General features: G+C 45.0%; 1 protein-coding gene across 3 annotated transcripts in view; it reads left to right on the top strand.

The window, feature by feature from the left end:
* Nucleotides 1-22,743, top strand: part of LOC6600757 (dipeptidyl aminopeptidase-like protein 6) — an 85,742-nt gene extending 62,999 nt beyond the window's left edge. For 2 of the 3 annotated variants that reach the window (XM_026992858.1, XM_026992857.1), the window contains 8 exons: nt 17,848-18,061; nt 18,136-18,230; nt 18,311-18,396; nt 18,454-18,978; nt 20,621-21,820; nt 21,883-22,077; nt 22,140-22,300; nt 22,379-22,743. In XM_026992858.1, the coding sequence (XP_026848659.1) occupies nt 17,848-18,061; nt 18,136-18,230; nt 18,311-18,396; nt 18,454-18,978; nt 20,621-21,820; nt 21,883-22,077; nt 22,140-22,300; nt 22,379-22,725 (2,823 nt within the window). In that variant the 3' untranslated portion in view covers nt 22,726-22,743. Of the gene's footprint in view, nt 1-7,194; nt 7,506-11,455; nt 11,634-17,847; nt 18,062-18,135; nt 18,231-18,310; nt 18,397-18,453; nt 18,979-20,620; nt 21,821-21,882; nt 22,078-22,139; nt 22,301-22,378 lie in introns of those variants that run through there. The other variant, XM_026992856.1, reaches the window with a different exon arrangement.
* Nucleotides 22,744-23,960: the final 1,217 nt, after the last annotated feature.

Below are 23,960 nucleotides of genomic sequence, written 5' to 3'. Positions count from 1 at the left end.
GGCACAATTTCACGCCCTAGCTGGCGCCCTCGCATATTCCAGCTCCTCGTTTAAGCCAAATGAAAGCAAATAGCCAGGAGGATGATGCGGATGAAACAGAGGGCAGGGTCCCCAGGACGGCAGGACGACAGGACGACAGGACGCCAGCAAGTAGCAGGGGTGGAGAAAAGCAGCTGATGAAACTACGGAAAACTCTAATTGAATTTTATGTGTGCGGGGGCACAGCATGTGTGTGCATGTGTATGCGCGCGCGCGTGTGTGTGTGAGTCTCGCTGGGAGAAACTTTCAATAGCATTTCCACATTTGAATTTCACTGCAGCTAAAAGCTTAAATTGAAAATTACACAAACTCCCAGAGTTCCCTAAAGAACAGAAGAACCTTTTTGCTCATACTTTTAGGCTTTTCAATTAAGAAAAATTCTACTTTAGTTTATTTTAGTGATCGTTTTGAAGGTTCGATACATACCCTAGAGGCTTTCGATTGGTGTAGAGCTTAAAATGAAGGAAACTTCTTTCTTTTTATACGTTTTTTGTCATAGGATATGGTTATATTTAAGTGTGTGCTTGGTTTGGCATTTCAAAAAGCTTGAAGTTCAATTAAAATTCGACCCTTTTCGTTGACCAAAAATTTCAATAAGCAACAATCTATCAATGTTTTCGTCCTCCGTTGAGTGACAGCAGCAGATGCAGCAAATCAATGAAAAGACAGTGATGGATCACCTCAGAAATATGCTACTGCCACTACACACGCCCCGGAAAATACCAATATGGCCATGCCCCCACCGCCGCCCCTGTCCCTGGCCCAATGGCATGTGGAAAATGATGTGGTCTGTGTGTGCGAGTAGGGTAAAACAGTTTAAGTAAAAAATCAAACTGTTGAAACTCAATTAAGCCTTGGGAAAGCATTTCCCTTCGGCAGCAGCATAACGCCAATGCCAAACACTACTACCAGCACCGACAAAATCCCCATCCACATCCACACATTAGAGACCACACACTCTCTCTCTGTGGAGCACACACAGCATACACATACAGCACACGTACGGTGCGGATCGCCATTTTTATGGCCACAAAGTCGGCAAACATTTAAAACCTCATTCAAATGGCGCCATGTGGCATTAAAGTCCCTCTGGAGAGACGCCGCATGCCGCATGCCACATGCCACATGCATATGTGTGAGTTTGTTTGGCTAAACCACGCCCCCCACTTATAGACAATTAGTGGCACTCGACAATCTGCGAAAACTTTTCCCAAATTCCCATCGCGATGGTGGGAAAAACAAATAACGAGCGCAAGAAAATACCGATGGAATCGGCGGGGCGGGGGAGAGGTGAAAATTCATAGAGATGGAATATGAAATTCCCGTTAAACTGTCAAGAGGGGCAGAATCCTCGTAAAAATAATAATAAATAATATACCAAAGCCTCTTCAATGGCAGACAGCGCAAAGAGCAAAAGAATGCAGGACTCAAAGTGGGGTACAAGGAGTATGCGGTATGCGAATTTCATCACTTACCAGCACTAGCACTAAAAGGATTATTATCCAATTTCTTTGATTATTTTATACGTGTTTCTCTCGCCAGAAGTTTGGCATTTATTTCTGACTATTTTCTGAATTCTCGAACTATTTGAATGTCATTATTTAGCAGTGATTAAAACAGTATTTCAGAGTTTACCAACACTGCTTTCCTAAGAGTCACCTTGGGGACCCCCTAATATTTGTTTGCTGTTTCCACCATTGTGCGTCTACAGTCCAATATACCCCTCAATATGTGGAGCATCTTATCTCATCCCTGGCATGCCGCGAGCGATGGAGACTTAGTGGGAGAGAGATCTGAGCAGGAGAACTGGCTCTGGCTCCTGTCTAGGCTCCTGATAATAGATGCTTATTATTCAAGTGCGCAGCCAGCTGCGTCCCAGCTCCCAGCAGACGTGTTACAGGTGCCACCACATGCCACATGCCACATGCCCCAAGCCTCTACTCACCACTCCCCAATCTCCACTTGGCATCGCATCGCCAAGCAGTTGCCAGCATTTGTGTTAAGTTAATAAGGCGCTGGGCTTGAGGCAACTTTGAAGCCACAGAAACTGTGGTGGTGGCGTCTCCGCCTCCCCCAGAAAGCCGCAGGCACCTCACGCATCGTGTGGCCTAATCAACTGCCGCTTATTTATTTAACTTTGGTTTCACATTCGCCAAACGACAAACGAGCAGAATAAATGTGTTTAACTTGCTGTTTACTGCTTACTCCAGAGAATTACCTAGAGAGTTTCGCAGAGAATCAGAGACAGGGACTGAGAGTTATCCTGCCTTTTGGATTGAATCAACTAACCAAGTAATTCCACTCCATTTCACATTAAAATTGAGTTCCGTTTCGCATTAAAATATATGTAAATTCAATTGAAATTTGAGTTTTATTTAATTACACAAGTGCTTCCAAATTTCAATTTAATTATTGTCAAATATTCGATAGACATTTTCTGCATAATTAATGTTGAATCGTACTACGTGTAATTTTACCATGAAATTTCAATGAATTTTCAGCCTCTGAAGCTAACTTTAAGATGGGAAAGCCAGGTGGGGAGAAACGAGAAAAGTGGAAAAGGTACGAGGTCTGGTTTTTCTTTTCTTTTCTGGGCTGTGCTCTGCTGTGTCCTTAATGTGGAAACTTACTCATGTAAATGAAAAAGCGCAGGTGGAAAAACTTTTCACAGGCTCTGTTTTTCCCCTCTTTCGCATCACACACACACACACAGATGCCAGGGATACGTGTGTATATATGTATGTATGTCTGTGTTTGTATTTTTTGTGTGTATTGACAGCTGTGCTGTATATCCATGATGTTTGGAAAACACTCGGAGGACCCTCACAATGGCATTAGGAATGGCAGACGGACAGCAGTGATTCCAAGAACATCAATTATCCCTTAAAGAATGCTCTCCTCTCTGATCTTTGGCAATGCAAGAATAGCTGCTAATCCACACTGGGAGAGAGACGGGGAGCTTCTCATTCGCGGCATATGGGTTATGAGAGCGATTTGAACACTCTTTTCGCATATACTCGTATGTACCTATCCCTCTGATCATCACAAGGAAGAAAAGGAAGTATCTTCAAATTCACAGAGTAGTCGAAGATATGAATATTCTTGGTACATCTTGCAGCTACTTGCGAGAGCATCTGAAACTCCATTCTCCCTTCTGTTTTGCCAATATTTTGGGTGACTTTTATTGGGTCTTTTCCAATGGCGCATTTTCCATGCGCATAGCCATGTGGCATTCATTTAATTTTAGCTGCCAGCTGCAACAAAACGGGACCCATTTCCCCCATCCACCCATCCCCCCCGGGCCCTGGGGTCGAGAGCACTGATAGAGGGGAGGACTGTGAAAATATTCAGTTTTTAATCTAAATTGAATTCCGCTTTGATGCTTTTTGATTGCCATCGGCATTCGCGATTGCATTCGATTATGCTTTATCGATTAGTGGTAAAATATTCAACGAGCACTCGGTATTGTTAAAACCCCTTTTATCCACTGCTTTGGGGCTGAAGCATTGAGGACCCAGGATGAGCCCCTGATATCGAAATGCCATCCAATGCACTTCAAACTAAATCAACTTTACAATTCTGACCCACATCCATTTGACATTTCCACTTTCTTCAAACATATCCATCCTACAGTAAAAAGTCAGATTCTGCCCCACCTTGGGGTATCTTGGGGTATCTTGAGCGGCGGAATTGCCGCTGGAGGATCAGGAACGACTGAAACAAAAACATATTGACACGAAACAAGACACAAGACACACTAAAGATCCATTTTAAGAGAATGGATCCTCTCTATCGATGAATAAAGAGCTGCATGTGTCATTCCACAGAAGTACAGAATGTTCAAGTTAATCTATCTGTTTATCTATCTATTCCCTGTTGAAATATTCAACAACAATATGATAATTTCCAAGACCAATAAGTGTCCGTCAAGGCCCACACCATTCCCCCCCCCCCCCCCCCCCCCCCCCCTTTCCCGTTCAGTTGAGAATTGAATTTTCCTGTCCATCGAATCTTGTTTTGAATAAAATATGTATTTAAATGTAAATATATCTATACGATCTCTCTCTGCGTCTCTCTCGCATCTGCATATGCAAAATAATTCCATGGCCATCGACCGCATCCCTACACCGGGGAAAATAATGATATATCTTTTGTTGATCCGAAAGACATAAACCAGTGGATACTCGTATTCAAATTTGCTTGGAAATGCAATGCAATTGAAATGGAATCGCATGTTTTTCCAAGTGTGCCCCGCACCCCATGAGGGGGTGCTCAAAAGGAATCCAGCTCGCTGTTATGTCGTGTCGATTGGGGGCATGATGTTAGAGGGGACTACTCTCTCCTCGAAAAATGAGGCTGTGGTAGTATTACAAATGTTTGCCACAAGAAACCGAAACAATAATCCAACTTTTGTTGCTGCTGCTGCGTGCGCCTGCATGCTGATTTCCGTTTCCTGTTTACGACCACACACAACACACACAAACACATGCACAAATATGACCAATCAGATATTCATACATTCACACTCACTTTCTCCGTGGACGTGGATGTGGAAAAGGGGCAAATGCGTAAATATTCAATGGCATTTTGAACAATTTTTTATGGCATACATTTTTAATAAACCCTGCCCTCCCTTCTCTATGCGTAAGTATATTTATATCTATGTGTGTGTTTATGTGTCTGTATTTATGTGCGTGTTCCTCATCGATAAACATAAATACTTATGCTCTTGAGAGAGTTTGGTCAACAACATCTTAATATCCCCGCACGGCATCTCTACGCCATTCGTAGACCACGAGACACCTGCCACCGATAGCCCTACAGGGTGTTCTCTTCTTAATATGAGCCCATTGAAACAGTCCCTTCGTCCCATTCGCTTTCGTGCCTGCTTTTCATTGAATATCTCTGAACAGATTCGAAATAATTCTCAGAGCCTTAACGCACTATTTTTTCGGCCTCCATCAACGCACGCCCTTGAAGGGCCAGATTCTCTCGGCCTCTGTGATCGGAGTAGGCTGGACGCAGGAGCCCGCCTTGAGAGTCTTGGCCATGGTGTCCTCAATGTGGGCTTCGTGTTGATGGCATTTGCAATCCCATAAGGACGTATACACTCGTACATTCTTGATCAGTATCAACAGTTCTATCTCTCTCCCAGCGTTCACTTTTCTCTCAGCAGTGAGACCTCCTCCTCCAGGGCCAAAGACTCAAACAGACTCACCCTGTTTGACCTGAAATATAGTGCTTATAGACAACAGGCGTGGCGGTGTGGCCTTTACATCTGTTATTTGCTGCTGTTTCGCTGTTTTTGCCCCGTTTTTCCCCTGTCGAAAGCGATTATTGTAAATCAACTTCGAGAAAGGCAGGGGCAGCAGCATCAAGTGGCTTGCCTGCCACTGCCCTGTGGTTGTTGTCACATCTGTAACCGTATCGATATCGCATTAACTTTGCAAAAATTTCCACGCCGCAAGGAAAATAATTTACATATGTACAAAAAGTTAAGCAATGAATGATAGAGAGGTGGTGTGCCAGAGAAAGAGTAGGAGAAATGAAGATGGAAATGGAAATGGAAATTGAAATAAACATTAATCGAGTTCTTGGAGCTGTGACACGTTGATTGCGGTGAATGGAATGGAATGGCATGGAATCGAATCCCAGGACACCGCTACATAATCCGCTTTCCATCATGCTCCAATGGAGCCTGGAGCTTGTCCTCCTACATCCATTTTTCTGACCGCCCTGGAACCCATCCTCCTCTCCCGTGACAGTGACGCCCTTTTTAGGTTCTGCGGCTTGCGGCTTGTGGGCTACCTGCATTTGACATATGCGGAGAATTGAAAAGAACTCAAGTCAGCAAAAACGTAAGCAAACGTAAGCAATTCCTGCACTCCTGTGTCTGCTGTCCCCCCAAAAAGCGTTCAAGCATGAACATGACGCACTCCCCATTTTCTGGCTCTGCTTCTGGCTATCCCTCCCCATAAGCCACAAATTCTTTGTGGTCAAAACATCTTGGGGAGAAAGAAGATATTTAACTGTCATAAGCTATATGTAGCTTTGGTTTAAAATTCTTGGTAATATATTTAAAAGAAACCCTTCATAAAAAGCTAACAAAAGCTCTGATATAATATAGCTTTCGAGGCAAGTTTTCTGAGCTTTTACCCTTCACTTTTCATGGATATAACTTTTAGTTTTTAGATCATTTTGTCTCTTATTTAAAGTAGCTTTGAATGGTGGATTTGGAATTTGTGGGATTGAAAGGATCATTTAAAAGACAAAGCTTTTCAGTTTGTTTGACAACCTTCTTTAAAGATTGCATTGAGCTTTAAAGCTTCAAAGTTTTCATTCTTCGCCTTTAAAGCATCTATTTCCCCCGATCTGAAAATATATCATGTTCCATCCACCAACACACATCTCGCGCCTCGTGCTAGACATCTCTCTCCCAGTGGGGATTAGCAGTTAAGGGCCGTTATCAGCTCCTGCCCGATCCTCACACTTTTCCAGGCCAAAAATTCAATAAAATTTCATAAATATTTGAAAAAATATTCTTCAATCTACCATAAAGGTTTCAATTATAAAAGGGTTAATTGAAAGCACTAAAAGCACGGGAATTTAATTCATTTTTCCTTGGAAATAATTTGTATATAGGATACGTTTTATGATTATTGGATTGTTGAATATCTGTTTCCGGAAATAAATATAAGAATGGGAGAAAACCCTACTAGAATAAGCTTTTCTTCTACTGAATTTGCCTTGGGAGAGCTTCTACCCGAAAGCTTTACTTAAGACAAAACAGCTGATTGAATGACAGTCGCTTTCTGGTCACTCTTTTTGGCGCTCAAATGTTTAACTGTGTGTGTGTGTGTCTGGTAGACGTAGGTGTGTGTATTTGTGTGTGCAACATAAACAATAACAACAAAAGCGGACAACCGGCATACGGGCATACACTGGCGTACAGGAGACACACTCACACCAGGGAGAAATACACTCCCGTACACGCACACACTTGAGCAGACACACACACACACACACACACTGGTACGCACATACCATAGCAACGCAGACGCAGATATGGGGCTGTGGAATGTACCGTTTTCTTCTTTTCAGTTTCACTTTCAGTCGTCGCCAGACTTCCGCACGGAAGCGTTCGTCCTACTACGCTCTCGCCTCCGTCTCTCACGTTCTCACGTTCTCTCACGTCTCACGTCTCACGTCTCTTGTCTCTCGTCGTCGCGTTCGCGCCACCTCTTTCGCTCACACACACCTCTCATTCTCTCTAGATATTCTGGATATAGTTGTTATTCTTTGAACGAATGTGCATTTATTTCATTCATTTCCTTTCCCAATCGAAACACACAAAAATGTAATCAACGACAGGGAAAACCCCCTCTCCCTATCAAAAACAGGGACATTTTACGACAGAACGTGAAAAACAGACGAAAAACAGAGCAAAACACTTTCGTCAAAAAAAGGTGCGCGGAAGATTGATACGGGGGAAGCACCCATTTTCGGGGGAAAGTTGCTAAAAGAAGTTCGAAAGCTGGTGTCAGCCAACTGTCTGACTGTCGGGATCTATAGAAAAAGTTGTTGAGGTTTATCTTTAGAAATAGAGCAGAGAAGAGTATGCAGAAATATCGAAAGGAATATCTATAGATAAATATGTATATTTTTAGTGTTTTGTTCGAAAACCACGAATGTTTTTTGACACTCCTTTTCTCATAAGTACATGATATAGTGCTCTGACTTCACTTAAAATGATAAATTTATACTTTCGATTTCCCACCAAATGCATTATTAGCTGATTGTTTATTTGATATCTATATATCTTTGATATTTTCTGTTCTGTTTAAAAAATATAGAAACAGAAACTTGAACTTTTTGTTGAAGGTTTCGTAAATTCCCTCATCGATTCATCGTTTCAAAGATTCACTCCGCTTTTATTGTACTCTCTGAAAGAGTATTCCACAAAGGAGAAGTAGGGCGAGTTGTGCTGTTGTTCTGGAACAGCTGTTGTTGTTACGCCATTTGAACCCCTGGAAGACCCCGACTCCATGAGGTTTTCCATGGCTTTTACTACTCCTCTCTCTATTTCTCTCCCACTCTTTCTCTCCCTCTCTTTCTCTCTGTCGTTTTGAATGAAAATGAAAGCCAAACAATCAACGACAGAGACAAAGGCGGCAACAAATGAACAGCAATTGGGAGAAGGATGTGTGTGCGTATGTGTGTGTCTGTGTGTGTCCTGTTTGTGCTACACATAAATCTGTAGAGACATTTTTAATTTCCTGCTCAAAAGGCGGACAAAATCCAAACAAAAACCACTGTGCAAACTGTGTCAATGCCTCCTGTACTATCATCAAACTGCAGCTCAGAAGAGAAGACCAGACCCCTAGAAAGGCTGCCAGAGCAGCTGTTTATAATGCACTGCCACTGCCACACCGCCACACTGTCACACAGATACTACTCCCCGCTGCAGACCTCCTCTCCATATGTCAGTGGTTTCGTGAGCGTGTGTGTCTGTCTGTTATTTATGCCACAGAGAGACAGAGAGAGGGACGAGAAAAAAGACAAAAAGTTTACCCAACCTAAAGCCAAGAGCTATATTTTTTGTGCTGCCAGTGCCTCTTTCCAGCCAACATTCCTCCTTTTGTTTGCACACAGCTTCAAGATGGGGCATGCTGCATGGCTGTCCTTAGTCTCTGTCTCTCTGTCTCTCTTTCTCTCTGTTCCTTTCTATGTGTATCTTTGGCATTGATATATGCCACTTCTTTGGGAATGGCAGGTCTCCTCCACTTCTATGAACTGCTAGTAGATGTAGTGGAGAGCCTTGTCTTGTAGATATTGAGACACCAGGCTTAAATACTCGTTAGATATTTCCAAGAAAACACGGACATTTCGTTGGAGATCATCGCCCAAAAGAGACCAAGGGACTTAAGATAGAGGCAAAGCGGAATAATAAAACCATACAAACAACAAAAGAACAGGACAGGAAATTAAAGACAGCAGCTTAGAAGAACATGCATCTTTTATATAGGTAGATAGAGTGCTCAAGAAGTTGGTAACCGATCCAAGAGCTAAGAATGGTTTAAGGGGGATTTTTTGAAAGAAAAGTTTACAATTATCAGGGGAGAAATGCTTCCTGGTAAAGTTCTAAAGATAGGAGGAATGATTGATAATTGAACACCAATACGAAGCTGGCACATCTTTCAAATCAAAGTCTAATATTTCCTTCACTTAAACTCCCTTTAAATATAATATTTCTCTATACAGAAACTCCCAGGTTTAAGGTTCAACTTTAAGGTACTCTTGAGGGAATCTCCCACAAAAGTTCACTATAAAAAATACTTGCCAAAATCATATTTCCTTTATGGCCTGGCCCCCAGGAAAGTTTTCTTGGCTTTGGTTCAAGCTGAAAATTCTGCCACCCCCACTTAGCCTCGCCTCGCCTCGCCTCCTTTGGCCAGAAAATAGTTTCCTCTCCCAGATAAGTTTTCTATCAAGAGCTTAACCCCGGGAAAAGTATGCGAGCATGCGAGAATGCGAGTGGAAAGCATCAGTTTTACAACATTGTTGAAGGGCAGAAGAAAAGGCTTAAATTAAGAGAGTACCGAAACCATTGATTGCCAGAGGAAAGAAAGCAAAGGGAAAGTGAGACCTATGCAAACACAGTACCGCAGTACCACAGCACCACAGCACCACAGTGCAAGCCCAGTCCCATCTTCCTAATGCCTGCTGTCCTGCTGCCTCCTGACCGACACATCAATCATACGCAGCGTTGTGCGAGGCGAGGCAAACATTTGCATAGGCCAAAGGCCCGGTCCCCTGCTGCCACTTGACCGGCTTCTTCCTTCTCCTTCGCACTCCCCCGTACAATTCTCCGATTTCCTCTCCTATTCTTTCCGCTTTCCCGAACAATATGCAAATTGCAAATGTGGCTGAAGTTTTCCCCAAACATTTTCTGTTCGTGCAGTTTTCTTGGCAAAACTTTTTTTTTGCTCCAGCAGCTGGCGTTTGCTTTTCCTTGCTTTTCCACAGCAACGAAAGTTTTCTGTTTATGCTAATACTTTGAGTAAAGATTTTCCTTTCATATGTGCCAGCATGCCAGGCCATCCCCCACCCCTTTTGCGGCTCTCTGTCTAATTCAATTTTTGGGAATTTTTTTGTTGCTGAATTTTGCGACTAAGTCGTTTATCTGGCACCAAACACTGCCAGAAAATTGAATCAACAGCTTAAACTTACAGGCAAAACAGGGAATGGGGAGGGCTGGGGATGGGGATCGGGATGGGGAACGGGATGCCAGTCATGTGTGGTCGGGAGAAGCGACGGCCGGGTAAAAGCATCATTATAATCCTGACATCGGCGGTCACATTATGCGGGAGCGTTCAGGTTAAGTCAGGCGAGCAAGGACATTCCGCCGAATCCAACCGACACCCCCGATGACTTCCCTGCGTCTGCGATTATGCAAATTTTCATTCTGGTTGGGAGGCAGGAAAGTCCTTGCCTTTTCCTTTACCGCCGAAAATTTATTGCCCCCAAAAAAAGCAACGAGCTACGGTTTTTTGGGGGCCTGATGATTGCATAAACAGCTCATTAAAACCGACAGCCAGACAGACATACAGACAGACAAAGGAGGAGCCTCTGGGATGTGGGATCGGTGGGAAAGTTGAGGTAGAAGCAGGTTCCTGCAGAATCTTTACGACGCACATCCCTAATTTAGATAATGCCCGAGACAACATGGCGTATGGGAATGTGTTCTGTCCGAGCACGACAAAGCCAAGGCTCACACAGGAAGGCATGGGAATCTATCTTCGTGCAAAGCGCAGAAATCACTGAGAGAAAGTGGGAGCAGGAACCCAAAGAGGACTTTGATTAGGGGCCACTTTCCCACTTTTAGATCTGTATATATTTTGACAGTTAAGCCACTAGAAATAAGGCGAAAGCGCGGTCCAGGGAAAGGAGGTTTTGGGGGGATTGGGAACCACTCTAGGAAAGGAAATTAATTTAAAAGAAGGCATATAAAGAGGTCTGAAAACGTGCAGCCGTCAAAGACTATCTTATAATTCCTCTCCGTGTAGACCTCTAATGCATGCCATAATGGCCATACTCGTTTGATTAATGAGCCGTTTGACTTGCCAGCCAGCCAGGAGCAACAGTCAGGCAGTAGGGGATAGCAGCAGCAGCAGCTGATGCCAAAGCTGATTCCAAGCCAAGGCTATCAGACAATGAGACCCCAAGAGCCGAGCCACAGAGAAACAGTTTGTGGAGGCGGCAACAGCAACAGCATAAGCATCAGTATCTGCACGGCTAAGCAACTTTCCTCCGCAGACAAACTAATAAAAGCCATCTCTCATCACCCACCTCCTTGTCATCGTCATCACCATCATCATCTCGGGGTATCATCTATGTATCTATGTATCATAATCAGCATCGGCGTCGGCATCGGCATCAGCATCGGCATTCGCATCTGGCGGCGTATCGTCATGGTGGAGATACAAAAGCCGCATTCGGCATTGAAGCGACCATCGCTAAAGCGTGAAACGGTCGTTGTTAACAACAGCAGTGCCCCGACCATCAAGAAGGTTACTCTGGTGCCCAAGGATGAGGTGAGAAGACCCAAACAAAAATATGTTTTGTAACACTTGTACACCCCCACACTCTACTCCGTGGAGGTGGGTGGGAGGCAGGCCAAGGGCTAAGGCCTGAGTAATTTGCATAAATTAGTGCGCATCCGAGTGGCTCAAGAGTGACCAAGCGGAAATTGCTATATTTTTGGGTAATATTTTGGCACCTTACAATGTAATTTGTTTATGTTTAACAAAGGTTTCGTCTGCCATGTAAATGCGCAGCATAATACATAATTTTAATGGCAAAAAGGAACCTTTTATTATCTTATTTTGGACGAGTACCTTTAATGCTCTGCCTTGCCCTTAGTGGCTCAGGCGTTCAGTGTGCCCGTAGAGACCTCGAATGTCCTTGATTCGCTGTACAAACAGAGACCATTCTAGTTGTGATTGCCGTCTCGAAGAAATATTAAAATTGCGTATAAGTGATATAACGGATATAAGGCCACATTGTATTAAATTGAAAAATGCTTTAAAATACTTCCTTCCCATAAGCGAACGGCTTTGTATGTTTTGGTCACACCAAACGCCAATGTGCATTGGACCACCCTACCCTGCAGAGTTTTGGACGACAACGAGGACTCGTGGGGTGGACCAGAACTGTGGGCGGCAATAGGAAAAGCGAATCACGACTGTTTTGAAATGATTCACTGTGGCGACGTGTGGTTAAAATTTATTGTCGGCTATGCTGCGGGCAATGTTGCTTTCGAAGGTATCTGTATATGATCATTAAATCTATTTACTAAATTTATTTATTCCTATAATTGCTACCTCTATATCGACAAGCACTTCTTTTGAAAATTTGCCGGGGTTCAGTTGGATATACTCGTATTTTTCATCAGTATACTCTTCCCTTTTTCAACACATTCTGGTCACACTCTTCTCTCACCCCAGTATCCCGAAATTTCATATTTAAATCCGTAAGTTCTTTTGTTTTGTCATTTTGCCAATTTTCCATGCCAAAATGTTCTTTGCCCTCGAATATTTAAGCCAAGTTAATTAAGTATGCAAATGTTTTTTGTCTCTTCGTCTTCGTCTTGTGGCGATGCAAGGAGGAGCTGGAGGAGAGATGTAGCCAGAGATGGCCATGGAGGGCCTCGCGCCTAGACACAGAATGGATGGGATTAGGTGGGGCTTCCCTTTCTTGAGGCTCTTTTAATTGCTTTCAGACGCGCCGCAGATAAACGCTCGAAAGGCAAACATATTTCTTGGTTCTGCTGGTCCCTGATCCCTATCCCTTTTTCCCCGGCAAAGGAGAATCGAGGCCTTTATGCGCAGTATTTCATAAATAAAACAATAGCCAGTGGCCCCGCAGATTTCACAGTTTATAAATTCTTCAAAACAATATATACTGGAGCCGAGCCCCCAGGCAATGGGTAATTGTGTGATGGGACGAGAGGGGGGGGAGCGGTAGACAGGGGACGAAACTGTTGCAAAACTCTCGATTGGCATTTCATTATTTTTTTTTTGGGTCTTTGACCATAAATAAAACACAAAACTCGATTTGCCATATCGATTGCCCCGCTGCCATATCGGGTAGTGGCGCTCCGGGGCAAAGGCCATCAAAAGCAGCCGATGCCGAAAACTTTTTTCTCCTGCACAAATCTTTGGCCATAAATAAGTGGTCCTAGTAAGTGGCTGCCCCCCCTGCCTTACTGCCTTTTATTACCTCCTGTGTATTGTGTGTTTTTTTGTTGTTTTCTTTTTTGTTGAAGAGCAGACATAAATTAATAAAACACAAATAAAATTGATGGCGCAGGGCACATAATTGAGCAGTTTTCCAGACTCCCAGGCCATCATTATTTTGCTTTATGTTGGTATTAAATTTAATTTGTCAGCGAAGGCAATCACCAGAACATAACCCAAAGCCTCGATTCCAGCCAGGATTCCTATTCCTTTCTCGTCCTTCCTCCTCTTCCTTCTCGAACTCAAACTCAAACTCATTTTCTGGCTGCGAGGCTGACAAACTTTTTGGACTCGGGGGAAATGAGAAATGGAATGAAGGCCTTTCCCCAACACACAACTTCCACTTCCACATCTGCTGATTGGCGGGGGGGCCAGGGACAGTTCCCTGATTCGCTTTTAATTATCCTCATTTGAGATTTGTGTGGAATTCCTGGGGAAATGGGAAAATGATTTGTACGCTGAATTCTATTTAAATTCAAGGCATTTCCAAAAGGGGTTTTCCTTAAACGAAAGCCTCTTACATTTAATTGGTTTCCATGTGGCTTTGGCTTTCGTAGCACTTCATCTGATCCATTGTTCTAATTTCAGCGCCAATTGGTGATTCCTAATCTTCCAAATCCTTTGAAAATGTTCTAGCAACTGTGATAACTCGAAGATTGCTAATCAATACCTTCAAATACGTATCTTTTTATCATTTCCCTTCAAATAATCCTTTCCAATCCGCCACTACTTTTCAAATAGTCTCTGATCATTGATTTGAACTAATATTTTCCGCTGGAACTTTTCACGGACTTCCTCCGACGCTCTGTTCTGGTCTGTTTGGCCCCGGCTTTTCCTCGCCTTGGCCGTGTGGCAATTTGTGGCCAAGATAAGGCGAAAGGCGGACAGAGAGAAAACTTGGATCAATAAATAAAAGTAGACAATAAATTTTGCATGCCAGGCAAATGGCGATAAGGATAAAGAGTAAAGACCAGCAGCAGCAGCAGCACAGCGGGGGGGAAGGACAACGAGAGGGCGATAGAGGGAGAGGAAGAGGAAGAGTTTTGTACCCTTTCATTAATAATTGTCATCCCTGGAGCATTCCCACTCGGTGAGGAGACTCCAAAGTCCATCATAATGACACAAGTTTTGCTCCATGTGCGTGCGTGTGTGTTCGGGCGAAACTTTGCATGCCTCATCCCCCCCCCCTCGCCATGCCGACGCTTTTCGTTTCTCCACCAACATTCCATACGGCTTGGGGCCCATCAATGTTGCAAATGATTCTTTTTCGGGTGTGCCCTCACGGGTACCATTTCTGGACAAGGTCCTTCCCCCCCTTCCCGTTCATTGTCTGGCTTTCCTACGAAATTTAGTTTGCCTCCCACTCGTATCTGTGTTCCCCCCTTTTTCTGGAGGCAATTTCTAATTATAAGCCGACAGTGAGCGCCGACAACCGGAAAAGTATGGATCGACACTTGCGCAAGGTCGGAATTTTGTGGGAAATTTCGCTGGACCGAAAGTCAATTAATATTAAGATTAAAGTGCGGGTCTTTCCATTTCTGGCAGTGCAAAGGCCGTAGCTTAGGAGCCAACAAATTTCATTCAATTAGTTTTTGTTCCAATTTTGGGCACAATTCTAGTGAAATTTACACGATTTCTTGTATTTTTGTATAGGTATAAAAAAGTGTATTAAATTGTGTCACTAGTCGAACTTATGTATAAACAAAGTTTACCCCCAAAAATAAATAGAAATAAAAACTAATTGCCAAAGAGAGTCAACAGACACACTGGACACACACGGAGAAGTCAACGGAAATTTTTGGTTGAGAAGCAGCCAAAAGAAAACCCCTCCACCCTGCCAAAAAAAAAGTCCACAAAAAGGACGGACATGACTTTAGTGGAGGGGACAGACAACCATTTAGTCTCCAACAATTGTAAATTGTTTGGCATTTCATGGCGCCAATTGTCCTTGGTTTCCAGCTGCCATGTGCCGGCATGTGGCAACAATGCTGTTGATGTCCCTTCATTAGCTATTAATGGGAGAAAGTGCGGCCACAAAAAGGTGTGACAATTGACCCACAAAAGGTGTCCCCAACAAAAGGAACGGAACGATAAATGCCAGGGCACCCATTCAAAGACGGCTGGCCTGCGGCATGTGGCATGTACGACTGAAGGAATACCTCTATCGCCTAAAGCGGTGTGCCTCTGGTGTGATTTCATCGAAGGCGATAGCCTGTGGGTACTGTATCGGTCAGCACACATCCTGTGCAGCATTTGCCGGAAGGAGAGTGTCCAGCATCTCCTGTGCAGCATCGTCATTTTGGATCCTTGTGGGGGCACTACCATCCAGGATTTTGGCATTATGGGAACCATCAAAGAGGAGAGCTTGAATGTTTGAAATGAAGATGGAACCTCAAACCACACTCTTTCGATGGTTCAATGCTGAAAGATTAAGTGAAACGTTGCCAAAGGTCTCGTAAGCATCCACAAAATGATCGGTACATTGGTGTTCCACGAATGGTTTTTGTGTTATACGACAGGGCAGCTTTTTATATGCAAACCGTAAACTGGCTGCTGTGCACCCAGCGCACCTCTCACATGTCATGTGTACCGTGACCGTGCCCCACTGTGTGCCACACCAGCACTTGTGGCCTGCCTGCGCTCATTCTCAAGTTGTCCACGGAGCAGTTCTCGGGCGCATAATTGGATTTCCCTGACGAATGTGGAGGCGCCCGGCACTCGGGCGATAGGTTTCATGGTCACCATCGTCGCACTTCAGAACCCCTTTTTGGTATTTCAAACCGAGAACAATGACGGAAACAGAACAGAACAGAACTATCAAAAGAATGGCTCCTTTACTGCAAGTGCTTCATGACTTTATGGATAATTTCATCATTTTTTTAAAGAATTGCGAATTTTATGAGCACTTCAAAAGCTGATGACAAAACTATTCACAAATCATGGAAGCAAACTTTTTTGATAGCCCCAAAGATTACAAAAAACCCCGGCGTCTCCCCACCGACTGCCGAGCGTACAAAGATTTCATCAATATAATGTTGCTTTTTTAAGAACTCTGACATCGCATGCCATCAACTCCACTGACCTCCGTTCGGCTACAGTCCGCCCCAAGACCTCAATCTAATCGAATTTGTGGTACCCCTTCGGGCAACTAATTTCAATTAGGATTTGGCCTGCCCCCCGATTGTCCTGATTCCCCACATGCAACAAGAACAAGAACACACAAACTAGAAAATCCTATTTTCTTTGCTGTTTTCCATTCCATTTCCATTCGATTGCATATCCTACTCCTACTCCGTACATTTTTAATTCGATTCCACCAGAAGCGAAGCTCTCCGCTCTGATGTTTGCGCAGCTCCGAGCGACAAATGAATGCAAAACCACTTCGGGGACTAAGGCCGAAATCAAATTTGCAAAGTACAAGTAAAAAACCCTCCCGAAAAATAGAACCCGCACACAATCCATCGATAAGAAATTCGGGGCGAAAAGGGAGAGGCATGACCGAGGTCTCCTGCCCTCAGGACCCCCTGGGACTGCAGACGAATAGCAGGCGTGGAAAAAGTTTCCTCTCTTCACAAGCAAAATGCATTAAAATAGTTTCGTCCACACTCTTTTTTTGAAGGCAAACACCTCGTATCTACACCTCGAATAATCATATTAGTATTTAGTAGTTGCTGGACTCTTCTATCAGAAGTCTACCAAATACCAAATTCAAAAATGTCCCACTAAGCGAACAGCTACGTCAGCTGTTTTCTTTGCCAGTCACGTGTGAACGTGAAATAGAAATATTGTGGAACCAAGCTCATGGCTTCTATTGGAACTTTCTAGGGTATCCACTGCTTCCGCACAATGTTTGCCTCCTGCACTCATCGTGTCTGTGTGTTTTCAACAATTTGGCCTTAATTTCTTTGCCATTCGCTTGTCAATTAAGCGCCTCAAGGACGAAGGCTCAACCCACCAACCACCAACCAGCCATCCAACCATCCACTGAGATGCATCAAACGATTGCGTTGCCTGTAAAATTCGGCTGCAAGTCCCTTCTTCTCTGCCCACTGATGCCACCGACAGAAATTGATTGGCAATTGGGGTTTTCCCCCAGACGTTTTGGCGCTGAAAATGAAAGAAAACCCCCAAAACTAAAGGAAACCCAAACTATATTCAAAGCATACCATTACCTCTCCACAAAAATCTTTAATTTATTCAATAGTTGGGTTTTCCTTTCCTCCACGGGTGGTGGGGGTGTTGGTATTTAATACATGGTTTCCATTAGATTGATTAAAACCGATGGGTGGTTGAGAAAAACAAGGCGCAGCCTTCTGTGCAATTAACCAATTAACTAGCGAAATGAATGCGAAATATGGGCAGACAGCTCGGTAATATTAATAGCCAGCGTAACCCATTCCGCGAATAAATACTTAGTATTTGTTTAACGTTTCCCCAAACTTCGGGAAGAAATTTTAATTCAAAGTTCACCACGGAACTAATGGCAACCCTCTCATTTCTTTCATTTTAGGAACTGGTGGCAATTTCACCCGAGCGTCGAAACTGGCGTGGAATTTTCATAGCCCTCCTGGTAATCGCCGCCGTCTTTAGCCTGATCATATTCTCCATTTTCTTGCTGTCGCCGGAGGATGAGGGCCTACGGATCCGCGGTCGTCGCATGCTACCCAGCGATATACTCGGCAAGAGCCTCCAGTGGAAGCCGTTCAACGGCACTTGGAGTAATGGTAAGCGCCATGCGAGCATTTGTCGGCCATTCATCGATTCATCCATTTCCGAATGAACTCTCGTAACTTTGCAGAACATGAGCTCATTTATCGTGATCCAACGGGCGGGCTGTCCATACTAAACATGGCAGATCTCACCACGCGCATTCTAATGACTAATTCAACATTTGTAAGTACTAGTGTTGGATAATGGCTTGCCTTTTCTGTGCTCATACGGTTGTCCCTCTCTCTCTCCCTCTTGCCACACAGCGGCAATTGAATGCAGAATCGTTTCTTGTGGCACCGGACCAGAAATACGTGCTCCTGCAATCGGATAGCAATGCAGAGGGATCCAGGTAGATACGCCTACAAACTCTATGAATATTATAGTTAAATGTCCCATATCCTTATAGACACCACGTGTATGAGGTGCAAACGGCCAACACATTTCCCTTGGGACCAACGGAGAACATTGCCGAGGCGCCGCGGCTCCAGCACGTGGTGTGGGCACCCATCAATCCGCCGCCACCGCCACCTCCACCGTCGTCTGCAGCAGCAGCCACAACAAGCACCATGGCGCCGCTGCCCAGTGGCAGCATCATTCTGAATAGCCTGGCCGGTGCGGCGGCTGGCGGCAAGACAACAACGCCAACACCGGGCTCAGGCAATGGCAATGGGGGCAACGGACCCTATACGCTCAATCAGGCCATTGCCTTTGTTCACCACAACGACATCTACTACAAACCAAAGGTGCAGGGCGAACTCGTCTGCCGCATCACCCAGACAGGGATGGGCGGCGTCTTCTTCAACGGTGTGCCCGACTGGACGTACGAGAATGTCCCCGAGCTGGATAGCCGCCGGAGCGGCATGGCCTTCTCACCAGATGGCCTCTTCCTGGCATTTCTCAGCTACAACGACAGCGATGTCAATGAGTACAAGTAAGTGTCCGGAATCAAAGCGAGAGAAATGTCGTATCATATCGAATGAAGTCCCCTCCAACAGGCAGCCATCGAAAGATTGATCAGGTTGCACCAATGCAGCAGAGCCCTCTGTTGGAGCTCAAAAGGCGATTTTTGGGACTTTGTTGAGGGGAAAACTTCTTTTAGTCGAATGCAAGTTCAGGTCGTAGCTTTTCCGATACACTAGTAGATATTTTCCGGCTTTGCGAACTGACATTCTTTTGTAAAGATCATGAAAAGCTTGCTCTTTTTGCATTGCGTTCCCTGAGACAAGCAGACATACACATCACTCATTCAATTTTTTATACTTTCAATAATTTTGGACACTTCATTTGAAAAATTTCTAAGATACAAATAATTTTAATATTACCATGTGTTTTCTCCGGATATTGCATTCAAAATGTTGTTGAAAATCAGATCTAGAAACCGAATTACGAAATTACGAAACATTTTCCGCATGTGACCATTTCTAGACCTCTCTCTTTCCGTCTGCATCTGTGTGTAGGGGAATCTCTTGATGTTTGTTTAGTGGCTCTATCGTTTGTATACATCTTGTTGGCCGAATGTTTTTGGCATCGTAAAAATGGTCGGCATTGAAACAGCAGAAGTCGAATGAAAAACACCATAAAACGAGACAGGCCAAAAGACAACGGAAGAACGGAATTGCGTTGGGGGTGGGTGGCACTTCTTAGCGGCCTGTTCGCTTGTAGATATCCGATATCAGTTCTTCGACGGTTGGTAGTGGATCAACCAGGGAATATCCCTGTTGATTAACCCGAATATAGCCGCACCTGACACCAATTGAGATGCTCTCCTCAAAAGTCTTCCAAAAGCCAGGATCTGTAATATTGTTCTGTGGATGTAATGGATATGTGTAATGTATAAATTTCAAAGATCTATCTATCAAAGAAGTACTCACATGATTAAACTTCACCTGCTGAGCGATCTCAGACAAGGTGGCTGGCTGCTTGATATTCGACAGCACTTTAATGATTTCAATACCATACTTGTTGCATCGTGGTTGGGGCAACTGCGAGTTCATCTTGTTACTCTCAAAGTAGATTCTCCAATGACAAAAATAAGACAATTTCGAACTCCGCACTTGACTGGAAATTCAAAGGCTTTGTTTGTAGAGAGGGTGGACAGAATTGTAGATGTAGGAGTACATTTTCACTGTGTAACAGGTAGGTGTGGAGAGTCGGGTGGTAACTGGAAGAGCGGTCGTACCATCGAGCGCATAAAACGCGCTGTAACAACGAACGGTACCAGCGAGCGGTTACACCGAGTGCTAACAGCAAGCGGCCAGAACGAGTATTAACAACGAGCGGTTGCCCTGACCGGTAACAGCGAGTGGTTACAAAGAGTATTAACAGCGAGCATATTAGCATAGCTATTAGCGGTTACGACGAGTACTAACAGCGAGCGGTTACACCGAGTGCTCGCTATTAGCATAGCTATTAGCGGTTACGACGAGTACTAACAGCGAGCGGTTACACCTCTAGCAGAGCTGCCGCCCTAAACAGGCTTCTTTGGCATTCGATTTGTTGTGCAGTTGCCAAAGGGATTTAGGGATTCCCTCTTGAATTTATAGCTAAATGTTTTTATTACTATATATTTATAGATACACTTGGATGGGCGATGACATCAAATATCCGGCAGTGTTGAGCCAACGCTACCCAAAGACGGGCGCCAGAAACCCCAATGTCACCGTGAATGTGGTGAATCTTTCGGTGATCAAATACATCATTCCTTCACAAGTCAAACTCCCAGCGGATCTGGTGAACGGCAGCTATGTGGGTGGCTTGACATGGGCCTCGCCCATCGACCTCTCGGTGACGGTGACGAATCGCGACCAGACGAAGGCCACCACTGTGATCTGTAGGGCGCCGAACTTCCACTGTCAGGTGGTGCACACGGAGGTGACCATCAACGATGGCTGGGTGCTGCCCTCCGAGCGGCCCATCTTCTCCGCGAGAATCGCTGCACAGATGCGCCAGGGCCATCGACAGTACCAGATGCAGATGCAGCTACAGGAGACGGCAACGACGTCGGCGACGGGCAACGATACGCTGGCGAATAATGTGAGCAATGGCCAAACGACCTACGAAATCACCAATGGTGGATACCTCCTGAAGCGACTGCCAGTGCGTGATGGAGAGCATGGACACTACCGTCATGTGGTGTTTATCTCATCGCTGGACCGCCGTCCCGTGCCCCTGACGATGGGTCGCTTCGAGGTCACAGAAATTGTCGGCTGGGACGAACAACACGAGATTGTCTACTTTATGGCGGCCCCCGAGAAGCGGCCTGGCGAGCGGCATCTCTACAAGATCAGCCTCAAGCTAAACGTCACTGAATCAAATCGCACGTACATCACCTCCACGCAGCCCACGTGTCTGACGTGCGACAATACGGAGGCCACCTATCGCCTGCACAGGGCCAACCCGTCGAAGATGCCGACGCGCGGCGATAGCTGGGAGGACATTGTGGCACGCCTCGAGCCGGATGATTGCATCTACGATATACCCAAGAACTGCCTCTACAATCGGGTGCAGTTCAGCGGCGACTATAGCTACTACGTGCAGGAGTGCCTTGGCCCAGAGGCGCCCAGTGTCTACCTGGTGGAGACCGCCAGCAACGACAAGATCTTTGTCCTCAATGCTGGGGATGTCCTGAGACATCGCCTCTCCCAGCTGGCCGTACCACAGATGCGCACGTTCAGCGTGGAGATTCGTCACGGGTTCCATGCCCAGGTGCGACTCTTTCTGCCGCCAGGGATGCGCGAGGAGGAGGAGGTTGCCTTTCCCCTGGTGCTGCATGTGTAAGTGCATTCGATCAATGCCAATCTATTCATTCATTCATTGGCAATAATATTGCTTTTAGGGATGCATCGCCGGGGTCTCAGTTGGTCACCGAACGGTTCCATATCGACTGGAACTGGTATTTGTCCAGCCAGCGGAGCTTCATCGTGGCGCAGATCGATGGACGGGGCAGTGGCTTCCAGGGTGAGCTGTTGCGCACTCAGGTCCATGGAAAACTAGGGACCGTCGAGGTGGAGGATCAGCTGGGTGTCCTCACGTGAGTATCCCCTCGTATTCCCTCGTATGTCTGTATGTATTTCATATGTATTTTTGTCACAGATATTTGCGTGACAACCTAAAGTTCATCGATCCATTGAGAATCTGCGCCTTTGGGTGGGGCTACGGCGGCTATGCAACGGCCATGATGCTCATCGATGACTCCCAGCAGGTGCTCCAGTGTGCGGTGTCCATCAATCCCATAGTCAACTTTGGATTCCACTGTGAGTGTGAGAATGGGATCCCTTAATACGGAAAATTATTCCATCTTTACATCCATCCTTCCTTCGTTCCACAAATAGATTCCTTCTTCACTGAGCGATATATACCCTTGAAGGGCGACTATCTGCGGGCATTGCAGGAGGCGGATCTCACGATGAAGGCGGGTAACATTAAGGGGCGCAACCTGATGCTGATGCACGGAACGGCCGATACGTTGGTGCATCAGGAGCATACGCTGATTCTGGTGCGGGCACTGGTCGATCAGCAGGTGAAGTTCCGGCATCAGGTGTATCCAGATGAGGATCATGCGATCGGCAGATCGCTGAGCCATGTGTACAAGACCATGGAGTGGTATTTCGATGAGTGCTTCGGCCCCGTCGACGACAACGAGTGGGACCCGACGGGTCTGTTTGTGTTCAAGCAATAATTAAGACCCCCCTACGATCCTTACGACGAGGATCCGCTGGCCAATCAGCTAAGCGACATCGACATTGATCCCGATCCCGGCGATCGGCAGCACGGCAGCAATCTCAGCACTCTCATCACGGCCACCACCACCAGTGCGTCGCTCTCCGCTCTGGACGAGCTGGACAACAGCCTCCAGGTGCTCGACCTCATGACCTCCTCGAGCACCTCCACCACCCTTAGCAAGGTCTCTGGCAAGCTGTGCAACTACAGCAGCAAGCGCCGGCTGGAGCAATCGGAGACGGCCCTGGCCGAAAAGACACGCATCCTGCAGCACTAGAAGTGCAGCCACAATGCCACAAAGTTGACTCTCAAAATGCATTTCCACTGTGCTAGTACTCTTTTGGTTTTGGTTTCTTTTCTTGTATGCCAAAGTTAAATTCTATTAGGCAGGGCAGGACATTCGCATGTTCCCATTAACGGATGCTCGATCTCTTTTCGAGATTTCATCGTAGACAAATCCTGAATCGCTCCACTCGCTTATGGGAAATTTTGTATAGCGTGTGTTTGTGTATGTGTGTGTGGTGTGCCCTAGCGGAACACAGAGGAGTATTAGATAGTCTCTTAGTTTGTTGCTTGAGAACTGATGATGGATGATGGATGATGGATATAGGCTTGAAGGCGCAAACGCCCCAGAGTCCGTGTGCAGATGGAAGGAAACAAAAGAAAAGCAAGGTGATTCATTTATGCGACTGATTATTAACATATGTGTATTAAATAATTAACAAAAAGTCATCGAGCAAAACAGAGTGGGACAAGAGAAAGAGAGAGGAAGAGACCAGTGAGAGAGGATGAAGAGAAGGATGAAACAATGTCGATGTAAATGTCGTAGGGAAGAAAAGCGTAGGGGAGAATAAACCGAAATGCATACGAAAAATGCATACAATTTCTAGCATAAAAAACGATTAAAAACTCAACTCAACACCATGAAACCATGTATCCAGATATACGATATGTGTGTGATCCCAATACCCACACCCCCACCCCCATGTGTGTGTGTATCCCGTTTTCCTTTGTTGTTGTGTTACCTTATATGTTATTTGTTGTTGTTGTCTTATTTATTTTTTTGTATTCGTAATCGTATGTGGATATATAATATGTATATACATATACATATATATATATATATATAGTTATAATTGACTGAACGTTATTTTTTTGTATATATTGATAATTAAATTTTAAACAATATGAAAC

This window comes from Drosophila persimilis, unplaced genomic scaffold, assembly GCF_003286085.1.
Source record: "Drosophila persimilis strain 14011-0111.01,24,50 unplaced genomic scaffold, DperRS2 tig00000793-arrow-arrow-pilon, whole genome shotgun sequence".
Classification (NCBI taxonomy): Eukaryota; Metazoa; Arthropoda; class Insecta; order Diptera; family Drosophilidae; genus Drosophila; species Drosophila persimilis.
The sequence above is the reverse complement of the archived record's forward strand: the minus strand, read 5'-3'. Positions and strand labels throughout refer to the sequence as shown.